Genomic DNA, 21,160 nt, shown 5'->3' with positions numbered 1-21,160 from the left:
ATAAGAAAAATAAATAATAGACTCATTAAATGATTTGTTTAAATTACCTTTGTATCCTTTATTCTTTTTATTCTTAACTTTTAATTTTTCTCATTTGAACTCTCCACTATATATATATATATATATATATATATATATATATATATATATATATATATATATATATATATATATATATATATATAGGGTAAGGATAGTGTAAAAAGGGCCTAAAGTGTGAGAAGTGTAAGAAGTGTATTATAACACTATATATAATACTATATAACACCATATAAACACCGTATAACAATATGTAACACCATATAATACCATATAACACTATGTAACACTATATATCATTATATAACAAATATAACACTATAGGTTGTCTGATAACATGTCTATGATAGATGTATAGTGTTATATTTGTTATATAATGATATATAGTGTTACATAGTGTTATATGGTATTATATGTTGTTACATATTGTTATACGATATTTATATGGTGTTATATAGTATTATATATAGTGTTATAATACACTTCTTACACTTCTCACACTTTGAGCACTTTTTACAGGATCCTCTACCTATATATATATATATATATATATATATATATATATATATATGTATGTATATATATATATATATATATATATATCATATTTTGAGATATTAATAATTTTCACTTAACATGTTCTCTTGTATAACAAAAAGTGTTTCTAAAACCAGGGCCGTTTCATTTTTTAAGACCCTAAGTAAACTTTACGAAGTGAAGACCATTTTGCAAAATTATCATTTTCAACATATTTAATAATAAAACCCTCATTTTAAATTCTTTTTGATAACTAACATGTATCAAATTCCCTAACAAATAACAAATAGCAAATGGAATCTGATTCGGCATGTTGGTATGGGTCAAATGGTTGATGGTTCCTGCAATTATGTCTGTAGTATAATTTTGAACTTGGGCCTTGAATGTGGTCCTTTTTTCTAAACAATTTTTATATAAATTCCTTTAATAAAAAGCTGGTTTAGTTTTGTTTTTATTTCTGCCTAACACATATACAATATATAAAACTTACTAAAAATTGAAAGCTCTTGATTTTTGATGATCCTAGACCCATGCCTAAATTAGAAGCCAAAAAGATCGGCTATGTCCAAAACGAGATTCTAGTGAAAAGCGGTGTACTCCAATGCCAAAAAAAGGTATTATGTATTTATGCTTAAAAAAATCTAAGAATCACTGTTTAAAAAATATATATTTTTTCTTGTATACAACATCTCACAATAATAGAGCCAATCTTTGTCCTCTTTTTCTTGAATTATCTACTAGCTGCACTCCTCATTTACTACTAATACATTCGAAGATTTCCCTCTTCCTCCCGTCTAAACTTATCTAAGTCGCCGGCAACAATGTCTACGACATACGGCACTATTCCAACCTCACCCGATGACGCTGGCTCAAAGGTCGAATTCCTATCACGCACAACCGAACGCATACAAACAAGTCTCAATACACGAAGACCATGGAAAGAAATGTTCAATCCACACTCCATTAGTCTCCCACAAGCATACCCGGACACACTTTCACGTATCAAAACCAATTTCAGATACTTCCTTATGAACTACGTAATGATCGTGCTCATAATTCTGTTCCTAAGCTTGTTATGGCATCCGATCTCATTGATCGTGTTTGTTGCATTAATGGCAGCATGGTTGTTCCTCTACTTCCTCCGTGATGACCAGCTAGTGATATTTCACCATCCTGTTGATGATCGTGTTGTTATGGCGGTTTTATCGGTTGTTACTATTGTTTTGCTGTTGTTAACTGGAGCTACAATGAACATATTGTGTTCTATTTTGGTTGGAGTGGCGGTTGTGGTGGTTCATGCTGCGGTTAGGAAGACGGATGACTTGTGTTTAGATGAAGATGGCGGTGAGGCTGGCGGGTTTCTGGCGGTTTCTTCTCCGGTGGAATGAGAGTACTGGTTTGTTAGCTTTTAAATTTAGTGATGAGTGAGTCGCAAGTGTGTTGTTCAGCAACGGATATTGAAATGGATCTATTTCTGTACTTGATTTATTGTAATGAAAAAAAGTGTTATCACGTCACCACAAACTTTCAACTTTCACTTAAAGGTGTGTTTTAAATTAAGAAAAAAAAAAAAAAGAAATAAAGAAAGACTGAAATATAAGTGAGTGTGAGATCTTTTAATGTGACTAGGTGAAATGGAAGTGGATGTGCTCTCACGCCCGTTATGTGCTTCACAAAAAAGAGTGTCGCACCCTTTTCAAGCACTTGGGGCAGTGTTCTGCGCCACGTGTCGAACCATACCATGCCCCAAAACACATAAGCTAACTTTCATTCTGTATACCATTTCATCCTATATATACCATGCATTATGCATTGCATTGTATGTAAATATAGAGCAAAGACGTATGTGAATATTAAGTCCCTATATTATATGTTTTCAGAGTTTATTACATAAAATTGGTTATATATAAAATGTCCCTTTCAACATATCACATATCTTCATGGGATATATTCTATTCGTGTAGTGTAGAATAGTTTATGTATCCTTTTAGTTATATAAGCAGGGACGGCTCAACCATTTTAGTGGCCTTAAACGAAGTACAAAATTGAGGCCTTAAATAAAAAATAAAAAAAAAAAAAAAAAAAACTAGTTAACATACCTCCATAAAAGTCTATTTGATAAAAACTCTCCTCTTTTATCCGGGCTTGGGACCAGCAAAATAAACTAAATAGTTTATAGTTGGCTGAGTTTTTTTTTTTTTTTTTTTCTATTCGTATATATTTGTTGTATGTGTAAAGATATGTTTAAATTAAGTTTACTTTTCTAGCTTTAACAGATGCAAACTTTTTAATAAAATTTTCATAATCGGTTTCTTCTAACAAATCGTTTTCAATTGACAAAGTAGCTAATACATTCAATCTTTCTTGTGACATTGTAGATCTTAAATAATTTTTTAACAATTTTAATTTAGAAAAAGCTTCTTCCGGCGGAAGCAACAGTCACGGGAATAGTTAACATAATCCTATAACTATAAGCAATATAAGCATTTGAAAAGAGTTAAAAGTGTTAATATAGTTTAGGATATTAATAGGAGTGTCACATTCTAAATGTATTATATGTCTTAGAACTTTTAGTTCTTCAAATAAATCTAAACCATCAATATCTATACTAGTATCGTGTTTTAAAGAACTTTCAAGATTAATACTGTTGGTGCACTTGTGTCTGTACTTTGTCTGTATTTTGTCATGATATAAAACGATGTCTTTTGTTAGTCTTGTAAGTTTGACCAAGTCAACCTTCCTCCTGGTTTGACTTGGCCAAACAGTTAGAACCTGATTGTAATATGCTTGTGTCGAAGGATGAGTTGTCGAAGGATGAGTTGTCGAAGGATGAGTCATCGAAGGATGAGTCATCGAAGGATGAGTCATCGAAGGATTGTTTAGATCCTTCGATGAGCTCGAAGGATAAGCCTTCGATGGATGTTGATGGACCTCGAAGGATATCATCATTCGGGGTATATGTGGATCCTTCGATAGATTTCAGATCGATAGATGATCTTTCGATCAGTCTATCAGATCCTTCGACCAGACGAGCTGTGATGGGTATATATATACTCATGTGTTCACTTCACAGAAGAGTAAGAAGACAGACAGAAAGTGAGTGTGTGTGAGTGAACTAAGTCTTGTAGAGAGCGTATTTTCAGTTTGGTCAAGGGCTGTAACCGTGTCCACTGAAATACAAGATAAAACTTTGATATCTCGTGTGTCTACCTTTCTCTTTGTAGCTTGTGTTCTCATATAAACTACCGGTTTGCATTCTAGCTTGGATTCCGCACTTGCTAGTGTGTTAAACATAACAAGGATAAGGTTTAACCTCAACCTCCGGGGGACCTACAAGTGGTATCAGAGCCGTGGCTCTTTTCCTTGTAAAAAAACGAGTTTATACAAGACTTTGGAGTGTTTGGACAAAACTCACATGGTTTAGCACCCGTTTTTAGTGTTTTTCTCGCATTTCTTGACGTAAAAACGTGTTCTAAACTAACCGGGTGTGTTAAAGGACGGGTTGGGTAACTTAAAAAGTTGTTTTTAAGAATTTTGGTCATTTCCGGCCAAATTCCGGCTTACTCCGGTGACCGGTTTCTGGATAAGATCTTTCCGTTTTAAGTAATTTTTATTGGTCAAATCCTGGTTTGGTAAAAAGTATGGTCTGAACATACTTTCTGCCGAAAGATTTCTACCAACCCATCACCTTTTCACCAACCTGTCACTTTTCGTGTCAGCTGTGTCAGTAGAGATCGAAGGATATCCTTCGAAGTCGAAAGATCATCTTTCGATCAAAGGAAGTTCGATAGATAATCATCCTTCGAACATCCTTCGAAGTCTGAGACTTATCCTTCGATCCAGGGAATCTTTTCGAAGGATATATATTCGAAAGATAAGGATCTTTCAATTGGAGAATCTTTCGAAATCATTGTTCGAAATTCAACAGTGATCTTTCGAACACTGTTGATCCTTCGAACAAGTATTGATCCTTCGATCTTAGTCTGTTTAGGTTTAACAAGTTTGTGTTTTTCAGGTCTTTCGATCAGGGATCCTTCGGCTGGTTGTTATCATTTGAGATATTAACATAGAATTCATTCCTCTTATCAAACATGAACCCAAGTTGGTGGGGAACTCCGGCTCCAGATAGTGGAAAATACACAAGTACAAGTTCAACTCCCTCATGGTGGGGTACACCGGCTCCAGATAGTGGAAAGTACACAAATACAAGTCTATCTCCCTCATGGGCCGAATCTCCGGTGTCGACATCTTCGCAAGCAAATGCCATATCGACAGGTCAATGGGCATTGGTATCAAATCAAACTCCGAGCATTCAAAGTATCTTATTTAGCGAAAGCGAAACCGGAAGTTTGAATCGACCTCCAAAGTTGATGCACTTAAACGAGTATCCGGGTTGGGTTGAGAGATTTCGTACATACGTTCTTGGTCAAAATACCGAACTGTGGATACGTTTCACTACAGATTTCGATCAAGCTATAGAGGTTGCTGCTTCATCTACTGCTACGTTTGCCGATCTTCCTGAAGATCAAAAGAAAACGTATGATCTGGAAAAGAAAGCATACGCCATTCTCACTCAGGCGTTAAGCAAAGATATCTACCACCAGTTTGTCAGTTTCAAGACAACGAAGAAGTTGTGGGACGGGTTGAAAACCAGAGGAGTAGGGAATGAAGCAACACGTCAATTGCGTCATGATCTTCTCAAGAAAGAATTTGACGGTTTCACGTGTATGGATAAGGAGTCTTTGGGAGATATGACAAGCCGGTTTTATCACTTGCTTACAGAGTTGGGCAATTTTGGAGTAGTGACTACTACAGCAGAGGTGGTGAAGAAGTTTGCTGATGCATTGCCTCCCCAATGGAATAGTTTCTTGGAGATCTTGAAGTATAATGGAACTTTGAGTACTACAAACATCAACGACTTCATGCAGCTTTTAGAAAACAAGGATCAGGAGGAAACCTTAAAGGCAAAAAGAGTTCCAGTGCCACAAAATCTAGAAATGTATTATGGAACTCCCAGTACCTCTGTTGCAAAATCCATTGTGCCATGCAACCCAGAGATGTATTATGGAACTTCCAGTTCTTCGTCTGCAAGAACCGGTCCACATGCTCCACTTCAAACGGCGTTGGTCACAAGCACGGATATGTATGGCAATCCAGAACAAGTTCCTGTTAAGCCGGCTCCCACCACAGACATGTATGGAAATCCACTACAACCACCTCCTCCTGCTCAACAACAAGCATGTTATGGAGGGACATCATCTGCTGGTCAGCAATCAAAATCAAATACAGTACAGCTCGACACCTCAAGCTTCTCTAAGGTCAGTGTAGAAGTAGCAAGGGAACACATGGAGCTGCTTAACACTTTAGTGAGCACGTACTGTGGGTTAGTGGAAGGTCAGATTGGCAACATTAATCTGACACAAGAAGACTATCGGCAGATTGACAAGGAAGAGATGGACTTGATGGATATCAAGTGGGCCTTTGCTAGTGCTGTAAGAAGGGCAAAGGATTTCATGGAAAGTACTGGCAGAACCAGCTTGGAAAGCAAGAAAGACACCAAGTATGGGTTCGATAAACAGGCAGTAAAGTGCTTCAACTGTGGTGAACGGGGTCATTTTAAAAGGGAATGTACAAAGCCAGCACAGCATGGGAACCAGAATCCTTTCAGAAACCAAGGCAACCAGCATAACCAGAACAGGAACAATGAACGTACATTGATACCTGTCAACAACCAGAGTCAAGCTGTAACATCAAATGCCAACAGGGCACTTGTGGTTCAAGTGGATGAAGGTTGTGACTGGTCAATCCAGTTGAGTGGTGATGCTCCAGATGGAACAACATGTTTTGCTGAAGTGGTTAAGAATTTAGTTCACACCAGTGGTGGAGAATCTTCTGCCAATGGTGGTGAATCTTCTGAGGATGAAGACTCCTCGGGATATAGCAGGAGTTCAGATGAAGAATCCTCAAGTTCAGGCGATGATCATGTGGGTGAGACATCAAATGCGTCAGTCGATGCAGATATTGATGAGCTTTTGGGGGAAGCTGCAGCAGGAACTCAAAGAAGATCTATCCTGGTGGATCAAGCTGCTTATTCTTCGTCTTCTCTCCATTCAGCCTTTATGGCTAATGTCGACAGTTCATCAAGTCAGGTATGTGTCGATGAACCCACTGCTATTAATTGTGATAATTGTGATAGTTTGCATGTTAAATGTACTGATTTAGAGGCAAACATGTCTGAGTTGCAAGGCAAACATGATGCTTTACAAGCTAGTTTGTTTGACTTGCAAGACAAACATGTTTCTTTGAATGCCAAGTGGTGTGAATTGCAAAGCAAACACGAGGCTTTGCAAGAAAAGTATGATGTGACATTCATCCACAATCAAAAGTTGACCGTTGATCTTTCAAAATGCACTGAAGCAAATATGTTCTATGAAAACCATGAAAAGGAGTTTAAATCGGTAATTGAAAAGTTAAAGAAAGATAAAACCGAGCTAACTAAAATGGTTTCAGAAAACAAACTGACATTAATTTGTATATATCTCGCCTTGAGATTATGCAAAAAGAGATGGCTTGTGTGAAAACCGAAAGTGAGGCGATCAAACTTAAGCTAGACAGTTATTTGAGCTCTAGCTATGTGTTGGATCACATCATTGACGTTCAGAAAGAGAAACGGGATGTCACATGCATAGGTTACAAGAAATGTCCACCACTAGTGAGACACAATTATGATGCAATGCCTGACGAGGAGGATAGAGTGTTCTTTGAACCATCTGTTCCTCTAGATGTAAAGGAGTTTGCTACAGGGCTCGGATACAAGAAAGAAGTATCATCAGATTCAGATGTATCAGCAGATACATGTGTGTCTTCTGCTGAACTGAATCAGGATCCTCCAGTCATTACTGAGGATGCTGATTTTTCTGATGATGAATCTGATGATGCTGTCCCAGCAAAGTCTGATGCGGTAGTCAAAGATGAGGACATACCTCTCGAGAATTACATTCTATGTGATCCTCCTGCGAAACCCGCTAAGACTGTTGCAATCGAGTCCTCGTCTGCAAAATAGTCAGAGAGTGTGAACTTGCTGTACACTCTTGTTGGTGATGATAAAATCTACCCTGACAAAGATTTTCCTATTAAGAATGTTAATCAATCTTTAATAAGTAAAGTCTTTGAAAATTCGACAAGTAAATTTTTAGGAAAGACAGGACCACGTGTTACAGTTACACAGTGTCCTCCTATTCCAAAGGCCGAAATTCGAAAACAATATGGCAATAAGAAACTACCAACAGTGCAAAAACAGCAAAATCACACCAAGCCAAAAGGAAAATCACCGGCTCAAGCACAAAAGAAGCCGAATCAAAAGAAGAACAAAAATGTAAACTTTGTGAAATCGACGGGAACGGACAAAATCAAAACGTTTGAAAACAAATCTAACTTAGATTTTGTTAAGAAAGAAACTGTACAGAAAAGAAATGAACCAAGTAGTTCAAAACCTAGTACCTCGGGATCACAAAGTTCATCATCATCGGCAAGACGATTACATAATACTTCGGGGTTTGTTGAACGAAGATCATGTTTTGAGTGTGGAACAATTGGACATATAATTCGAAATTGTCCATATCTTCATAAACAAAAAGGAAAAGTTGATGTTCCCCGTGACCAAACTGAACGCAGGCAAACTGTTTCGGTAAAACAAGATCCCCGCCTTGTAAAAGAAAGGGACATGAAACAGAGACGCCAACAGGTCAAGAAAATCGAAAAGGCAATCAAAACCGATGTGGTTAACAAAACATCTGTTTCTGTCAAACCAGAAAATTCAAAAACTTCAGACAACCATGAAGTTAACATTTTAAATAACAACACCGGTAAAACAAAACAGACCTGGAAACCAAAAACAGTTACTGAATCAGGGGGGCCATCACAATTTACCAATCATCAAAGACAAGAAGTTATTGTTATTGATGAAAATGGAAGACCCAAGACCACAATGGCTTGGGTCCCCATCTCCAACTAATCAATTAAGTTCATGTGCAGGGTGTTCCAGGAGGAACTATCAGTAGTCATTGGATTGTTGATAGTGGGGCATCCAGGCACATGACAGGCGACATGAAGCTTCTCTACGACGTCAAATCTATTAGAGGAGGTTATGTTTCATTTGCTAGAGATAAGGGTGGTTATATTACGGGTGAAGGAATGATATCCAACGGGATTGTCAGCTTTGACAAGATCAACTTTGTGCAACAACTTGATCACAATCTTCTTAGTGTTTCTCAAATTTGTGACAAGCAATTCTCAGTACACTTTGATGCTAATGGATGTTATGTGCTGAAACCCGGCTTCAAAATTCCAAAAGAATGGATTCTCTTGTCAGCTCCAAGGATAAATGATTTGTACGTCCTTGATATGAGCCAAGCTATTACTACGTCTGCACAAGCAACTTGTTTCGTTTCCAAAGCCACAGAAAAAGACTGGGTCACATTCACTTGCGCAAAAATGAATCATTTGGTTTCAAATGAATTGGTGAATGGTGTTCCTCTTAAAAACTTCCATCTTCAAGACGTCTGTGTTTCGTGCAAGAAAGGAAAACAAACGAAGAAACGACATCCTACTAAGAAGATCAACACGGTGGCAGTTCCTCTTGAACGTTTGCACATGGATTTGTTCGGTCCTGTCAAGCACAAGAGTATTCGGAATGATCAATACTGTCTCGTGATTACTGATGACTATTCAAGATTTTCTTGGGTGGCATTCATGGCACACAAGAGTGAAACCTTTGGCATTATCAAAAACTTGATCATTCAGATTGAGAATTTGTATAAGTTGAAGGTTAGGCGGATACGTAGCGACAATGGTACTGAATTTAAAAATCATGCCATGGCGGAGTTTTGCACTTCAAAGGGTATTCTTCATGAGTTTAGTGCAGCTTATACTCCTCAACAGAATGGCGTCGCTGAACATAAGAACCGCACATTGATCGAGACTGCTAGGACAATGTTGGTAGAGTCGCAGTTGCCCATTCCATTCTGGACTGAAGCTGTGGCCTCTGCATGTTACACATTGAACCGAGTCCTTACAGTCAAAAGGCACAATAAGACCTGCTTTGAGCTTCTTCAAAAACGGAAACCAGATTTGTCTTATCTTGAACCGTTTGGAGCTCTATGTACAATCATCGATCCTAATGGAAAGTTTGGGGCAAAAGCAATTGAGGGATACTTTCTTGGGTATGCCACCCCTAACTTACGAGTCTGGAATCTAGAGACTAAAAGGGTCGAGGAATGGTCTGAGGTCAGAGTACAAAGGCACACTTTGCCAGTCAAATGTCCTGGTCAGCCTTGGATGTTTGAGTACGATGACTTTTTCAATTCGATCAATGTTGAAGCCGTTGAAGAAAGTGCTGCGGCAAGGATGTTTTTCGAGAGTGACAATGCAACAGTTTCACCGGTGGTGCATCCAATTCTTGTCAATCAAGAACCATCTTCGGTGAACAATAATACTCTCGACAATGAGGATTTTCATGATGCAACCGAATTGAACGAATCTTCAGAGGATGATGAATTTCTAGATGCAGATCAAGAAGCTCCAACAACAGCAGTTCATGGTACTTCAGAGGGTACTCCTCCAGTGGATGCCCATAGAACAGCTGAATCTACTGCATCATCCTCTTCGTCAATTCCAGGCATTGATTTAGTTGTTGATCTCAATTTCAACAATCTGGGTATAAATATTCCAGTTCCAGATAATCCAGAAACAAGGATTCATAATACCCATCCTCAACAAAACATCATCGGAAATGTGCAAAGTGGCATTCAAACAAGAAACATGTTGCGAAACAACAACAATGCAGGCCTGTATGCAGCTATTCGAGAATCCGGGCAACAAAACGATTGGTCTTTCGCGTGTTATGTTTCACAGGAAGAGCCAAGAACTTGGAAAGAAGCCATGAAAGATAACTCTTGGGTTGAAGCAATGCAGGAAGAACTGCAACAATTCCAGAAGCTTGGTGTCTGGAAACTCGTAGAGAAACCTGCTGGCTACAAGAAGATTGGTACCTGTTGGGTGTTTAAATGCAAAAAGGATGACCGCGAAGTTGTTATCCGGAACAAAGCACGTTTAGTCGTTCAAGGTTTTCGTCAGATAGAAGGAATCGACTACAACGAAGTCTATGCACCTGTTGCACGTCTGGAAGCAATTCGGATCTTTCTGGCTTATGCCTCATTCAAAGGATTCAAGGTTTACCAGATGGACGTCAAAAGTGCATTCTTACATGGTGTGGTTGAAGAAGAGGTGTACGTCGAACAGCCTCCAGGTTTTGAAGATCCTATCCATCCCGATCGGGTTTGGTTGCTCAACAAAGCTCTCTATGGTCAACATCAAGCACCGCGAGCTTGGTATGCAACCTTATCTAACTATCTGCTGGAGAACGGTTTTCGAAGAGGTCTTATTGACTGTACTCTTTTCATCAAAGAACAAGATGGAGATCTTCTTCTGGTACAGGTATACGTTGATGATATTATTTTTGGTTCTACTAATGATGTCTTGTGTAGGAATTTCGAGCGCATTATGCAGGATAAATTCAAGATGAGTGCTATGGGGGAAATGACCTTCTTCTTGGGCCTACAAGTGCGACAAACTGAGTCTGGGATATTCATCCATCAGACTAAATATGTTGGTGACATCTTGAGCCGGTTTCAGATGTCTGATGCAACGCCCATTGGTACCCCACTGCCACAAAATCACGGAATTACTCCAGACTTGAAGGGTGAAGCTGTTAACCCCTCATATTACAGCGCAATGATCGGATCTCTTATGTACCTCACAGCATCAAGACCAGACATAATGTACCCAACGTGTCTGCTTGCCAGATATCAAGTCAACCCGAAGGCCTCACATCTTGCAGCTGTCAAATGGATTTTTCGTTATTTGAAGGGTTACCCTGACACCGGTCTATGGAACCCTAGGGATAATAACTTTGAATTGGTCGCTTTCAGTGATTCTGATTTTGGCGGATGCAAAATTGACGGCAAATCCACAACGGCTGGATGTCAGTTTTTAGGAAATCGCCTAGTCACATGGCAGTGCAAGAAGCAGACGTGCGTCGCTACATCAACATGCGAAGCTGAATACATTGCTGCCTCAAGTTGTTGCTCCCAAGTTCTTTGGATCCAACAACAATTACGCGACTACGGTTTTGAATTCCTAACTACTCCTATTTACGTTGATAATTCTGCTGCTTTACAGATCACTAGAAATCCTGTTTAGCACTCAAAGACCAAACACATCGAAATCAAATATCACTTCATACGTGATTGCTTTGAGAAAAGGCTAATCGATGTTGTTAAGGTCCACACCGATGACCAACGTGCCGACCTTTTTACCAAAGCATTTGACAAATCAAGATTTGACTTTTTATTATTGGTAAACGGCATTAAGGTCAAGCAAGAGTAAAACCAACATCGGAAAATCAGTTTTGTAAATACCTTTGTGTTTTAAATTTGTCTTAGTTTATTGATTTTAGGGGGAGTAAATCCAAATATTTGAAAATCCAAAAACATCGAAAAATTTCAAAAACACAAAAACAATAGAAAAACAAAAATGAGTTTCCTGGCGAGCAAAAGAGAAAATGATAGTACATCAGTGGTCTATCCAAACCTCTTTAAACCTTAAATGAAAAACGATAAGCAGCTCTATATAAGATGTATCGGTAGGCTCACAATCATTTTAAAGTGTGCATGGTGATATAAACTTAAATCGACTGAAGACCAGGTGGGAACCATTCATTGGCATATGGTCTTAGTACCGAAATTTCGTTTGATAGATTGCCGAGGTTCTGAGATATTCGGTCTTTATGCTGCTTATCATCTGGGTATCATGGTTGTATCTTTTACCGAAAAATAACGGGGACGCAAGTCTAGATCTTCCATGATACCATACATACGTGTACATACTGCATACGACATCAATAAGTGATAAACAATCACATGTCCAAAAAAAATAAGTGATAAAATATCACATTTATCCAGGAGTCAAGTTCGTCTCTCTGCTGTACGGAAGTACTGACCTGTTCACGGACTTGCTCCTGTGCCCTCATGCATATGAAAATCAAGTTCCTCATCAATAAGTGATTCTATCACATAGGGCTTGTTTTCAAATTAAAATAAGTGAGAATCTCACATCATATACGGTCAAACAGATGATAATCGGTATACTCACCGGTAAGATGAACCCTCGTGCATACCTTGATATGGGAATGTGTCGTGATGTGGATGAACACCGATCGGTAAGTATAAATCATACCTTAACGTATCCCCTCGCCATGATTACATCTGATAAGCTGAGCTTATGTGGACAAAAATACCGATAATTGTTATAGGATGCTTATCTTAATGTTAATTAATTGAACAACAAGAGCGTTTTGGCATGACCGTACACTGATATGATTCTCTTACCCTCGAAACTCGCAAAAAGAATGTCTGTATATATTTATTTACTGCTTTCAGTTTTTACATTTCAAATATTCAAAAATACCAAAAAGATTTTAGGTGTGTTTTAATATAAACTTTATAAAAGCCAAAAAGATTTTATTTCTATTTTATTTTCGATCGTACGATGTTGGAGCTCGAGTCTTCGTTACCTGAAACCTGAACGAAAACCGAATTGACTAAATCTTCATAAACGGTCGAAATTTGCAAGTTTTGAAAGTTGAAAACTAACATTGATAAATTTGATTAAACTTTCAAACTGTCGGACGGTAGTTGACTGAAATATGGTCATACGTGTGTCGTTTGTTTATACTAACTATATTCCAAGTAGTTGTTCTCATTACGCGTTTAGATTTCTTGCATGTGCAGATTCTAAAGGCAAGGAGAACATGGTCCATGACAAGCTTCGGAATGAAGACACGACGTGAAGGCACTCAAATGATGAAGATGATCGAGTTGCTGCTGGCCATCATCAATACCACAAGGATCTCAAGTTATAAAGATCAAGTCATTCACGAGCATAACTCAAGGGGGAGCTTATGTTAAGGGGGAGTTTGTCAACACACTTCCTACATGAAACAGGGAGTTTGTTGATACACTTTCTGCTTTCAAGACGTGAAGACTTTGAAGATCCTCTGACATTGAAGACTTGAAAGGACGTCAGAGACTTGAAGACACGAAGATCGAGACAAAGCTACAGCCAAGGGGGAGTTTGTTGGTGCACTTGTGTCTGTACTTTGTCTGTATTTTGTCATGATATAAAACGATGTCTTTTGTTAGTCTTGTAAGTTTGACCAAGTCAACCTTCCTCCTGGTTTGACTTGGCCAAACAGTTAGAACCTGATTGTAATATGCTTGTGTCGAAGGATGAGTTGTCGAAGGATGAGTCATCGAAGGATTGTTTAGATCCTTCGATGAGCTCGAAGGATAAGCCTTTGATGGATGTTGATAGACCTCGAAGGATATCATCATTCGGGGTATATGTGGATCCTTCGATAGATTTCAGATCGATAGATGATCTTTCGATCAGTCTATCAGATCCTTCGACCAGACGAGCTGTGATGGGTATATATATACTCATGTGTTCACTTCACAGAAGAGTAAGAAGACAGACAGAAAGTGAGTGTGTGTGAGTGAACTAAGTCTTGTAGAGAGCGTATTTTCAGTTTGGTCAAGGGCTGTAACCGTGTCCACTGAAATACAAGAGAAAACTTTGACATCTCGTGTGTCTACCTTTCTCTTTGTAGCTTGTGTTCTCATATAAACTACCGGTTTGCATTCTAGCTTGGATTCCGCACTTGCTAGTGTGTTAAACATAACAAGGATAAGGTTTAACCTCAACCTCCGGGGGACCTACAAATACAATGTTGTTTTAAAGTATTATCATCCAATAATTTCAGCTTTTTTATACTAAATAGAAAACCAAAAATACTTTCAAACATTTTAAATTGATCGAATCTAGTCTTGATTGAAGAAATTGTCACACCCCGGCCGCGTGTAACGTGCAACCGCGGCGGAAACGCCGGGGAGTGTTGTGGACAGAATTAATTGTTTCATAACCATGGAAATTAAAGTTACATTTTATTTATTAAACATGAGTGTTACATCGTTTCAAAACAGGAAATACAAAGTTCATAACATAATTAAACTAGTCTATCTTCATTTTTAGGCTCTAAGGCACAGGTCCGCCCTAGTGTCATGATCATCATCTTATGGAACAGCTCCTAAAAACACATGTGAAAGTAGGTACGCCAGCATAAAATGCCTGTGAGATACATAGGTTTTGTGAAAATGGGATTCATGACTTGAGTTTAAAGAAATGTTTAATAACAGTTAGTCATGAACCTTGTAATTTGTCTTGCTTTGTAAACCATTTGAAAAACGATAATATCAGATGATATGTATAGATAAGTGTAAGGTTAAACGAGTAACCAAGTAAAATGAGTTGAATGAGATAAGTTGTTTGTAAAAATTTTATGTCTTGTGAAAAGTATGTTATTTGTGTAAAATGTAATGTGTCTAAACTGAAATGACTTAGATAACGCTACGATATGTAATATTATACAAGCATTTATATATAGGAAGTACCAGCGGCGTATCCACCATGTTTGTATCATACTACATACGCCACGTTACACCAACCATTTACCCAAACCAATCCACCATGTAAATTGTTCATGTATAAACCAAATGTCAAGTGTTATTGTGTAAACCATGTCGAAATGTCTATGTTCAATGTAAACCACCAAGTATATATTAATGTCAAAATGTTTATGTTTAATGTAGATCACGTAATGTGTACCCAAAATATATCTTGTATGGTAAGTGAGATGTATCAACTAAACCATATGTAAAAATGCACAAAACAAGGTGTTGAAGTAAAACATGGTTTAAATCAACGTTATGTTTTGTGGAACAATGCATGCTCTACTGATATGAACATTTATGCAGTATTGTAAAATATGCATACATCCAAGCCTTGAGACTGTGGCGATAAACCCTTAAACAAATTAATGGTTTATCTAAGTTATGTATATCGAATTCGGTCATTCCTTCCAATCCTATCAAACCTAGGATTTCAGGAACGGGAGTTGTCAATTCCTATGGTACCACTACTTACTAACGAACGGCGTGATCAATGTTAATGAATGTATTGTTCCATGTTTAAACAAACCAAATGTCACACCAAAATGTAAGCATGTGAAAACAATGCACTAAGTATGTAATCAAATGAACATACCTAGCGTGAAATGTAATATAAAACAATGTACTAAGTACGCACACAATGGGCATACATAACATGAAATGTAATGTAAAGCAATGTACTAAGTACGCACACAATAGGCATACATAACATGAAATGTAATGTAAAGCAATGTACTAAGTACGCACACAATGGGCATACATAGCGTGAAATGTAATGTCAAGCAATGTACTAAGTACGCACACAATGGGCATACATAGTATGAAATGTATTGTAAAGCAATGTACTAAGTACGCACACAATGGGCATACATAGTATGAAATGTATTGTAAAGCAATGTACTAAGTACGCACACAACGGGCATACATAGCATGAAATGAAATGAAATCATGTACTATAATGTACTAACGAACATAGCAGGTATATGATGTGAAAACATGGAAAAGCATGAAAGTAACAAGTAGGCACATGTGTTTCACCCCAAAACAGTTTGGAAAACAGTAAAAGATGGGGTTCTATGTACTCACCTGAGATTGCTTTGGAGTTCTTGTATAATAACCAGATAATGCTAGAGACCACGGAATATCAAACGACACCTATTAGGTAGCTATATTAATATACAGCGGTAAAATCGGAAGGATCGGATAGTATGCGGGTTCGTAAACCAAACGAGTATGGAGACTCGTGAAATATGGTTTAACAAGGCCTACATACTAAAATGAAACCTAACCTAAGTGCTCGCGACCCATTACGACCCGTTTAGGTAGCTTATGCTACCTTACGCGTCGTTCGCGTAGAACGCGTCTGGAACGCCTAACATCGTGACCACAAGGTATAACCTCGGAAGGTTATAGCTATGGTCACCTAATGTGTTTGGTCGGATCCTAATGATCGACCAAATGGGTCGGGTTCGAAAGTATAAGCGATGGTTTAGATCGCTTACCTTACGACCCTATATATGCACTAAACTAAAAGTGACGAGCTAAGCATGTTAGAACATGCTTAACTAAATTTAGAAAATAGGTTTGGCATCAAAACAAACGGCTTTGATGCTCACGAGTAGTTTGGTTACAAAATACGCAAGAATGCGCATTTTGGCCGAAACTACGACTCGTCACTGAGCCTAGATAACGTGGAAATCAGTAGGTATAGTCACTACGTACTATAACCATCGTGATCATGCTCACGTTATGAAGTTCCAACGAACTTCGCATCAACCATAAACTGGTCAATGCAGAAAGTCAAACATAGTTCGACTTTCGGACTCGAAAAGCGATAAAACAACGAAGGAACACTTACAAAGGATCCCCGAAAGCTAATCTTGAACAAAGAAACTCAGGTATGAAGCAATACTTCAACTTAGAGCTTTTAGATCAGATTCTTGTGGGTTTTACACCAAATGGGGGGGGGTATTTATAGGAAAAGCATAACCGTTAGGATCGTTTATCGAATATCGTGCCACGATCTCGCCCGTACACTTGTCGAATTATTGTGGTATGTCAGATCTTGCCCCTCATTGGCTGGAAGAGACAAGGGCAAGATTGGTTTTTCAGTTCATGAAGAGGCAACCTCATTAAATGCTGAATCTGCTGTACTGGGGGTGCCTTACGGACCGTATGGGTTTTGGCTTACGGTCCATAAGCCCTTAGTTTGGCAGATTTACAGTTTTGGTCCCTACAGCTCCAAAACTTGGTATTTGATGCATTTTTGGCACGTTTAAGCCACGTTAACCCCATTTCAAAGCTCTAAAATGAAGTTAAAGTATAGGGAACTTAAAATGTGCTCAAAAATATGTCGGATGTCGGTTCGTTTGGCCGTACGGTCGCGATGTTCGGTTAATTACGACGGAATGCGCATAAGCGCGAAAGACGATCCAAATTGCTCGACGAATGGATTTTTCTCATGCCATACACTAAGGCATAATATAAGGATGCTTACATAAATTTTTGGATGTCTGGATGTATTCAGAACGTAAGTTATGCGCAAAAGTGCAAACTTGTGCACTTTTTGACACTTTTAGCCCCTGAATGATCCAAAAGTTTGTTTTAGCATACCAAACCCCTCAAAGCCTATTTCTAAGCTATGTAAAGGATATTTATGGTATGTTTAACTTATGGACATGTTCCGGAATGTTTGTTACAGTTCAAATTGGCATACTTTCGCAGTTTGTCAAGTTTAGTCCCTGTAAGCGAATTAACTTTGTTTTTGCCATACCAAAGCCTTCAAAACTTATTTCTAAGTTATGTAAGGGTTATTTAAGGTATGTTGAGTATATGTTGATGTTCCGGAGTATTTTTCGCATTAAACTGAGTATGTTTACGCACCAGTTTGCGTATAATTCTCCAGAAAGCGATGTAGAGTTTGAATTTGAGCAAAAGTCAAAACATGAAAAATGTAAAACACAACCAAACAAACATTGGGATCAAATAACATTGTTTTATTGATAATAGAACTGTTCATAATGATTACAAGCACAAATGTTACAGAAATAGCTTGATCTACTATAGATACAAAGTAATCGGTTTTAAATAATTTAATAGGAGCTTTAGTAGTTTCATTAGCAACATTTTCATCAAATCGTCTATTTCTATGGATGATACGTTTTGCACGAAACATAGGTTCTACATCCATCTCTAAAACGATTACTTTTGCATCAATAATAGCATCTTCGAATCCATTTCTATTTAGAAACATTGCTAAACGGGTCGTAGCAACAACATTATTAGAAATCCCTATTTAGAAACATTGCTATTAGATTAAATATCAAATTCAATGTTTAAACAATATTACTTGGCAAATAATTTTAGATAGGCAAGTTTTCTAAAGACAAAAGCAAAAGAGAAATTGTGCAGCTAATCACACTTGCCATTTTAATATCTATACTTTATTTAAAATTCTTGTATCCAGCAAACTTTAGTGTTCTTTGGCATTTTTATTTGACTACTCCTGAAGGAAAACATACATGATTATTCTAAAAGTCAATAATTTCAAAAGGTCTACAGCTAACTTTATGATTAACGGTACTGATGATAGCTCGCTAGATTCTATTATGAAGTTTAGTTGTATATTTAAGTGTGACAACTCGAATTTTAAACTTACTTTGTGCAACGTATGTGAACGTGTTATGATTATACGAACTCTGATTCATTAAATGTTATGTGTGTGTTATGATTTTTTTTTGAAATGCATGAATGCGTGAAATACATGTTGGATGAAACCCGAACGCACAACACAACCAACCACACAACATTCACAACCGATCGCACAACATGTTTGGACTTTATGCTTACAAACGGACCAAAGGGGGCGGCCCATTGAGGGGTCCGGCCCACTCACCCTTGGCACATAACACGTGAGATGGGTGTAATCATCTCACACTTTCACAAAACATTCCCACACACAAGAACCCTAGCTCTCTAAGAAGCCGGCGGCAACCATCTTGCATCTCGAAACACTTTGGTTCGTTGTTTGTATCACCTACCCCCTTAAACCGGTTAGTTTATTCACTTGAACGCATGATTGTTAATCTTTGAATTGCATGATTCACATAACGATTTCAGTATGGATGTATGGTTATATGTTTGATTTCATGCGAGTTGATGATGTTGATTTCTGATTGATGTTCTTGCTACTGGATTGCTTAAATGTCGTGTGTGAGTTACATAAGGATTGATGAACAAGTGATAATACTGATTAAATAATCATTCGGTTGTAATAGGAATTACATCGATGGTTAATCATGTGCTAGTGAATCGGGTTGTGCGGTTGATCGGCTTATATGTGATTGAATATTAATGATTGAATATGATATTCAGGCTATGATGCTACTAGGGTTCATGCGAATTAGTAATAGATTATCTTGATTGATCGATATTATGCTAATTGATGTACTGAGATTGTGTTAATTGATAATTGTGTGTTTGGAAACTAATTAATGTGTAACCGAACAAGCATGTAATTCGGATAACTTAAACTGATCGCACATCATGGGCTGACCGCACAAGACTTCTTGATTGTACAAGAAGTCAGTTCGCACAAGGAAGCCCTCTCGCACAAGCCGCTCTGGTCGCACAATCCGGATGGGCTTAGGTAGATCGCACAAGGCGGTATGTTGGGCCGGGCAGCCAAGGCTTTTATCGCACAAGTCATCTATGTGGGCCGTTTACATTATTGGATCGCACAAGTCCACTATTGTGTTTTATTATTGGGCCGATAAACTAATTGGGTTGTTAATGTTAATTGATCGCACAAGTTGTTTAATCGTACAAGGCTTGGGTTGGGCCGATACCTTTATTGTTTGACTTTCTATTTGGGCCGTACATGTTGAACCGCTTGTTATATGTTGGGCCGATTACTTTGGGCTAATGAGTTGATCGCACATGTATGATTCCATTATACTCGTGACTATTACGTGCTATGTGTTAACTTGTATGTCTTATACATGCATTACTTGAACCGAACCTGACTTGTATGGTAACCCTGTTAGGACGTGGTTGACCACTGTTAGTTCAAGAGTCTTTTAATTGTGTATCTGCCGAGCAAACCAAGGTGAGTTCACACAGCCAAGGCATGGGATTCCCGGGTTGGGAATTGGGTTGGATATGTTATTGTAAAAGGAGTTACTCGTACTTACGCATATACCAGACTATAGACCATCGTCCTCAGGTTAGTCAGGACACGTTACGTAAAGCCTACGTAACCCAGTACAATTGCCATATGTCTCCCGGGTCGGGAGGACACGTTACGTAAAGCCTACGTAACCCAATACCATCCACTGGCTTCCAGGTCGGAAGGCCACGCTGCGTAAAGCCTACGTAGCCCCCACGCGTACCACTGTCCTCGTGGAAGGGCACGTCACGTAAAGCCTACGTGACCCTGTACGTTTTCCTGTTCTCGGTAAAGAAGAACACAATGGTCGGAAGTTAGTCTAGTAAGTACCGTTAATGAGAAGCCCTCATTAGCCAGGATAAACATGGGAAGCCCCCACCTTTAGTACACACTAGTATGGGAAGCCCCCACTAGTTATATTTATGCACTATGTTATGAACTTACTTTCTGTGAACTCGCTCAACTAGTTTGTTGATTATTTGCTGCATGCCTTGCAGGGCCTTAGGTATACTTGGAGCTTGCACCAGAGGAGAGGCGGGTCGTTGTGGACAAGAACTCGTGAATGCTTATTAAACACTTTACATTCACACATTGATACTTATGTTTTTGGGTTTTACATTTAATGCTTCCGCTACATATACAACGTTTGGTTTTGAACACCAATTATGTCTTTGATTATTATTAAATGCTATGTTTGATATAATTGGTGGCTTGATCCTGGTCATGTCACGCCTCCAAGCGGTGGTACTCCGCGTGTGGGATTTTGGGGATGTGACAGATTGGTATCAGAGCC

The 21,160-nt window shown here is 38.3% G+C and overlaps 1 protein-coding gene across 1 annotated transcript; it reads left to right on the top strand.

Moving 5' to 3' along the window:
- Positions 1-1,322: 1,322 nt before the first annotated feature.
- LOC110872754 (PRA1 family protein F3) lies at positions 1,323-2,093 on the top strand. Its single transcript, XM_022121628.2, has one exon. It carries the CDS (start codon positions 1,398-1,400, stop codon positions 1,962-1,964), a length of 567 nt encoding a protein of 188 aa, XP_021977320.1. The 5' UTR covers positions 1,323-1,397; the 3' UTR covers positions 1,965-2,093.
- The last annotated feature ends 19,067 nt before the right edge of the window (positions 2,094-21,160 follow it).

This window comes from Helianthus annuus, chromosome 2, assembly GCF_002127325.2.
Source record: "Helianthus annuus cultivar XRQ/B chromosome 2, HanXRQr2.0-SUNRISE, whole genome shotgun sequence".
In the NCBI taxonomy this organism is placed as follows: domain Eukaryota; kingdom Viridiplantae; phylum Streptophyta; class Magnoliopsida; order Asterales; family Asteraceae; genus Helianthus; species Helianthus annuus.
The sequence above is the reverse complement of the archived record's forward strand: the minus strand, read 5'-3'. Positions and strand labels throughout refer to the sequence as shown.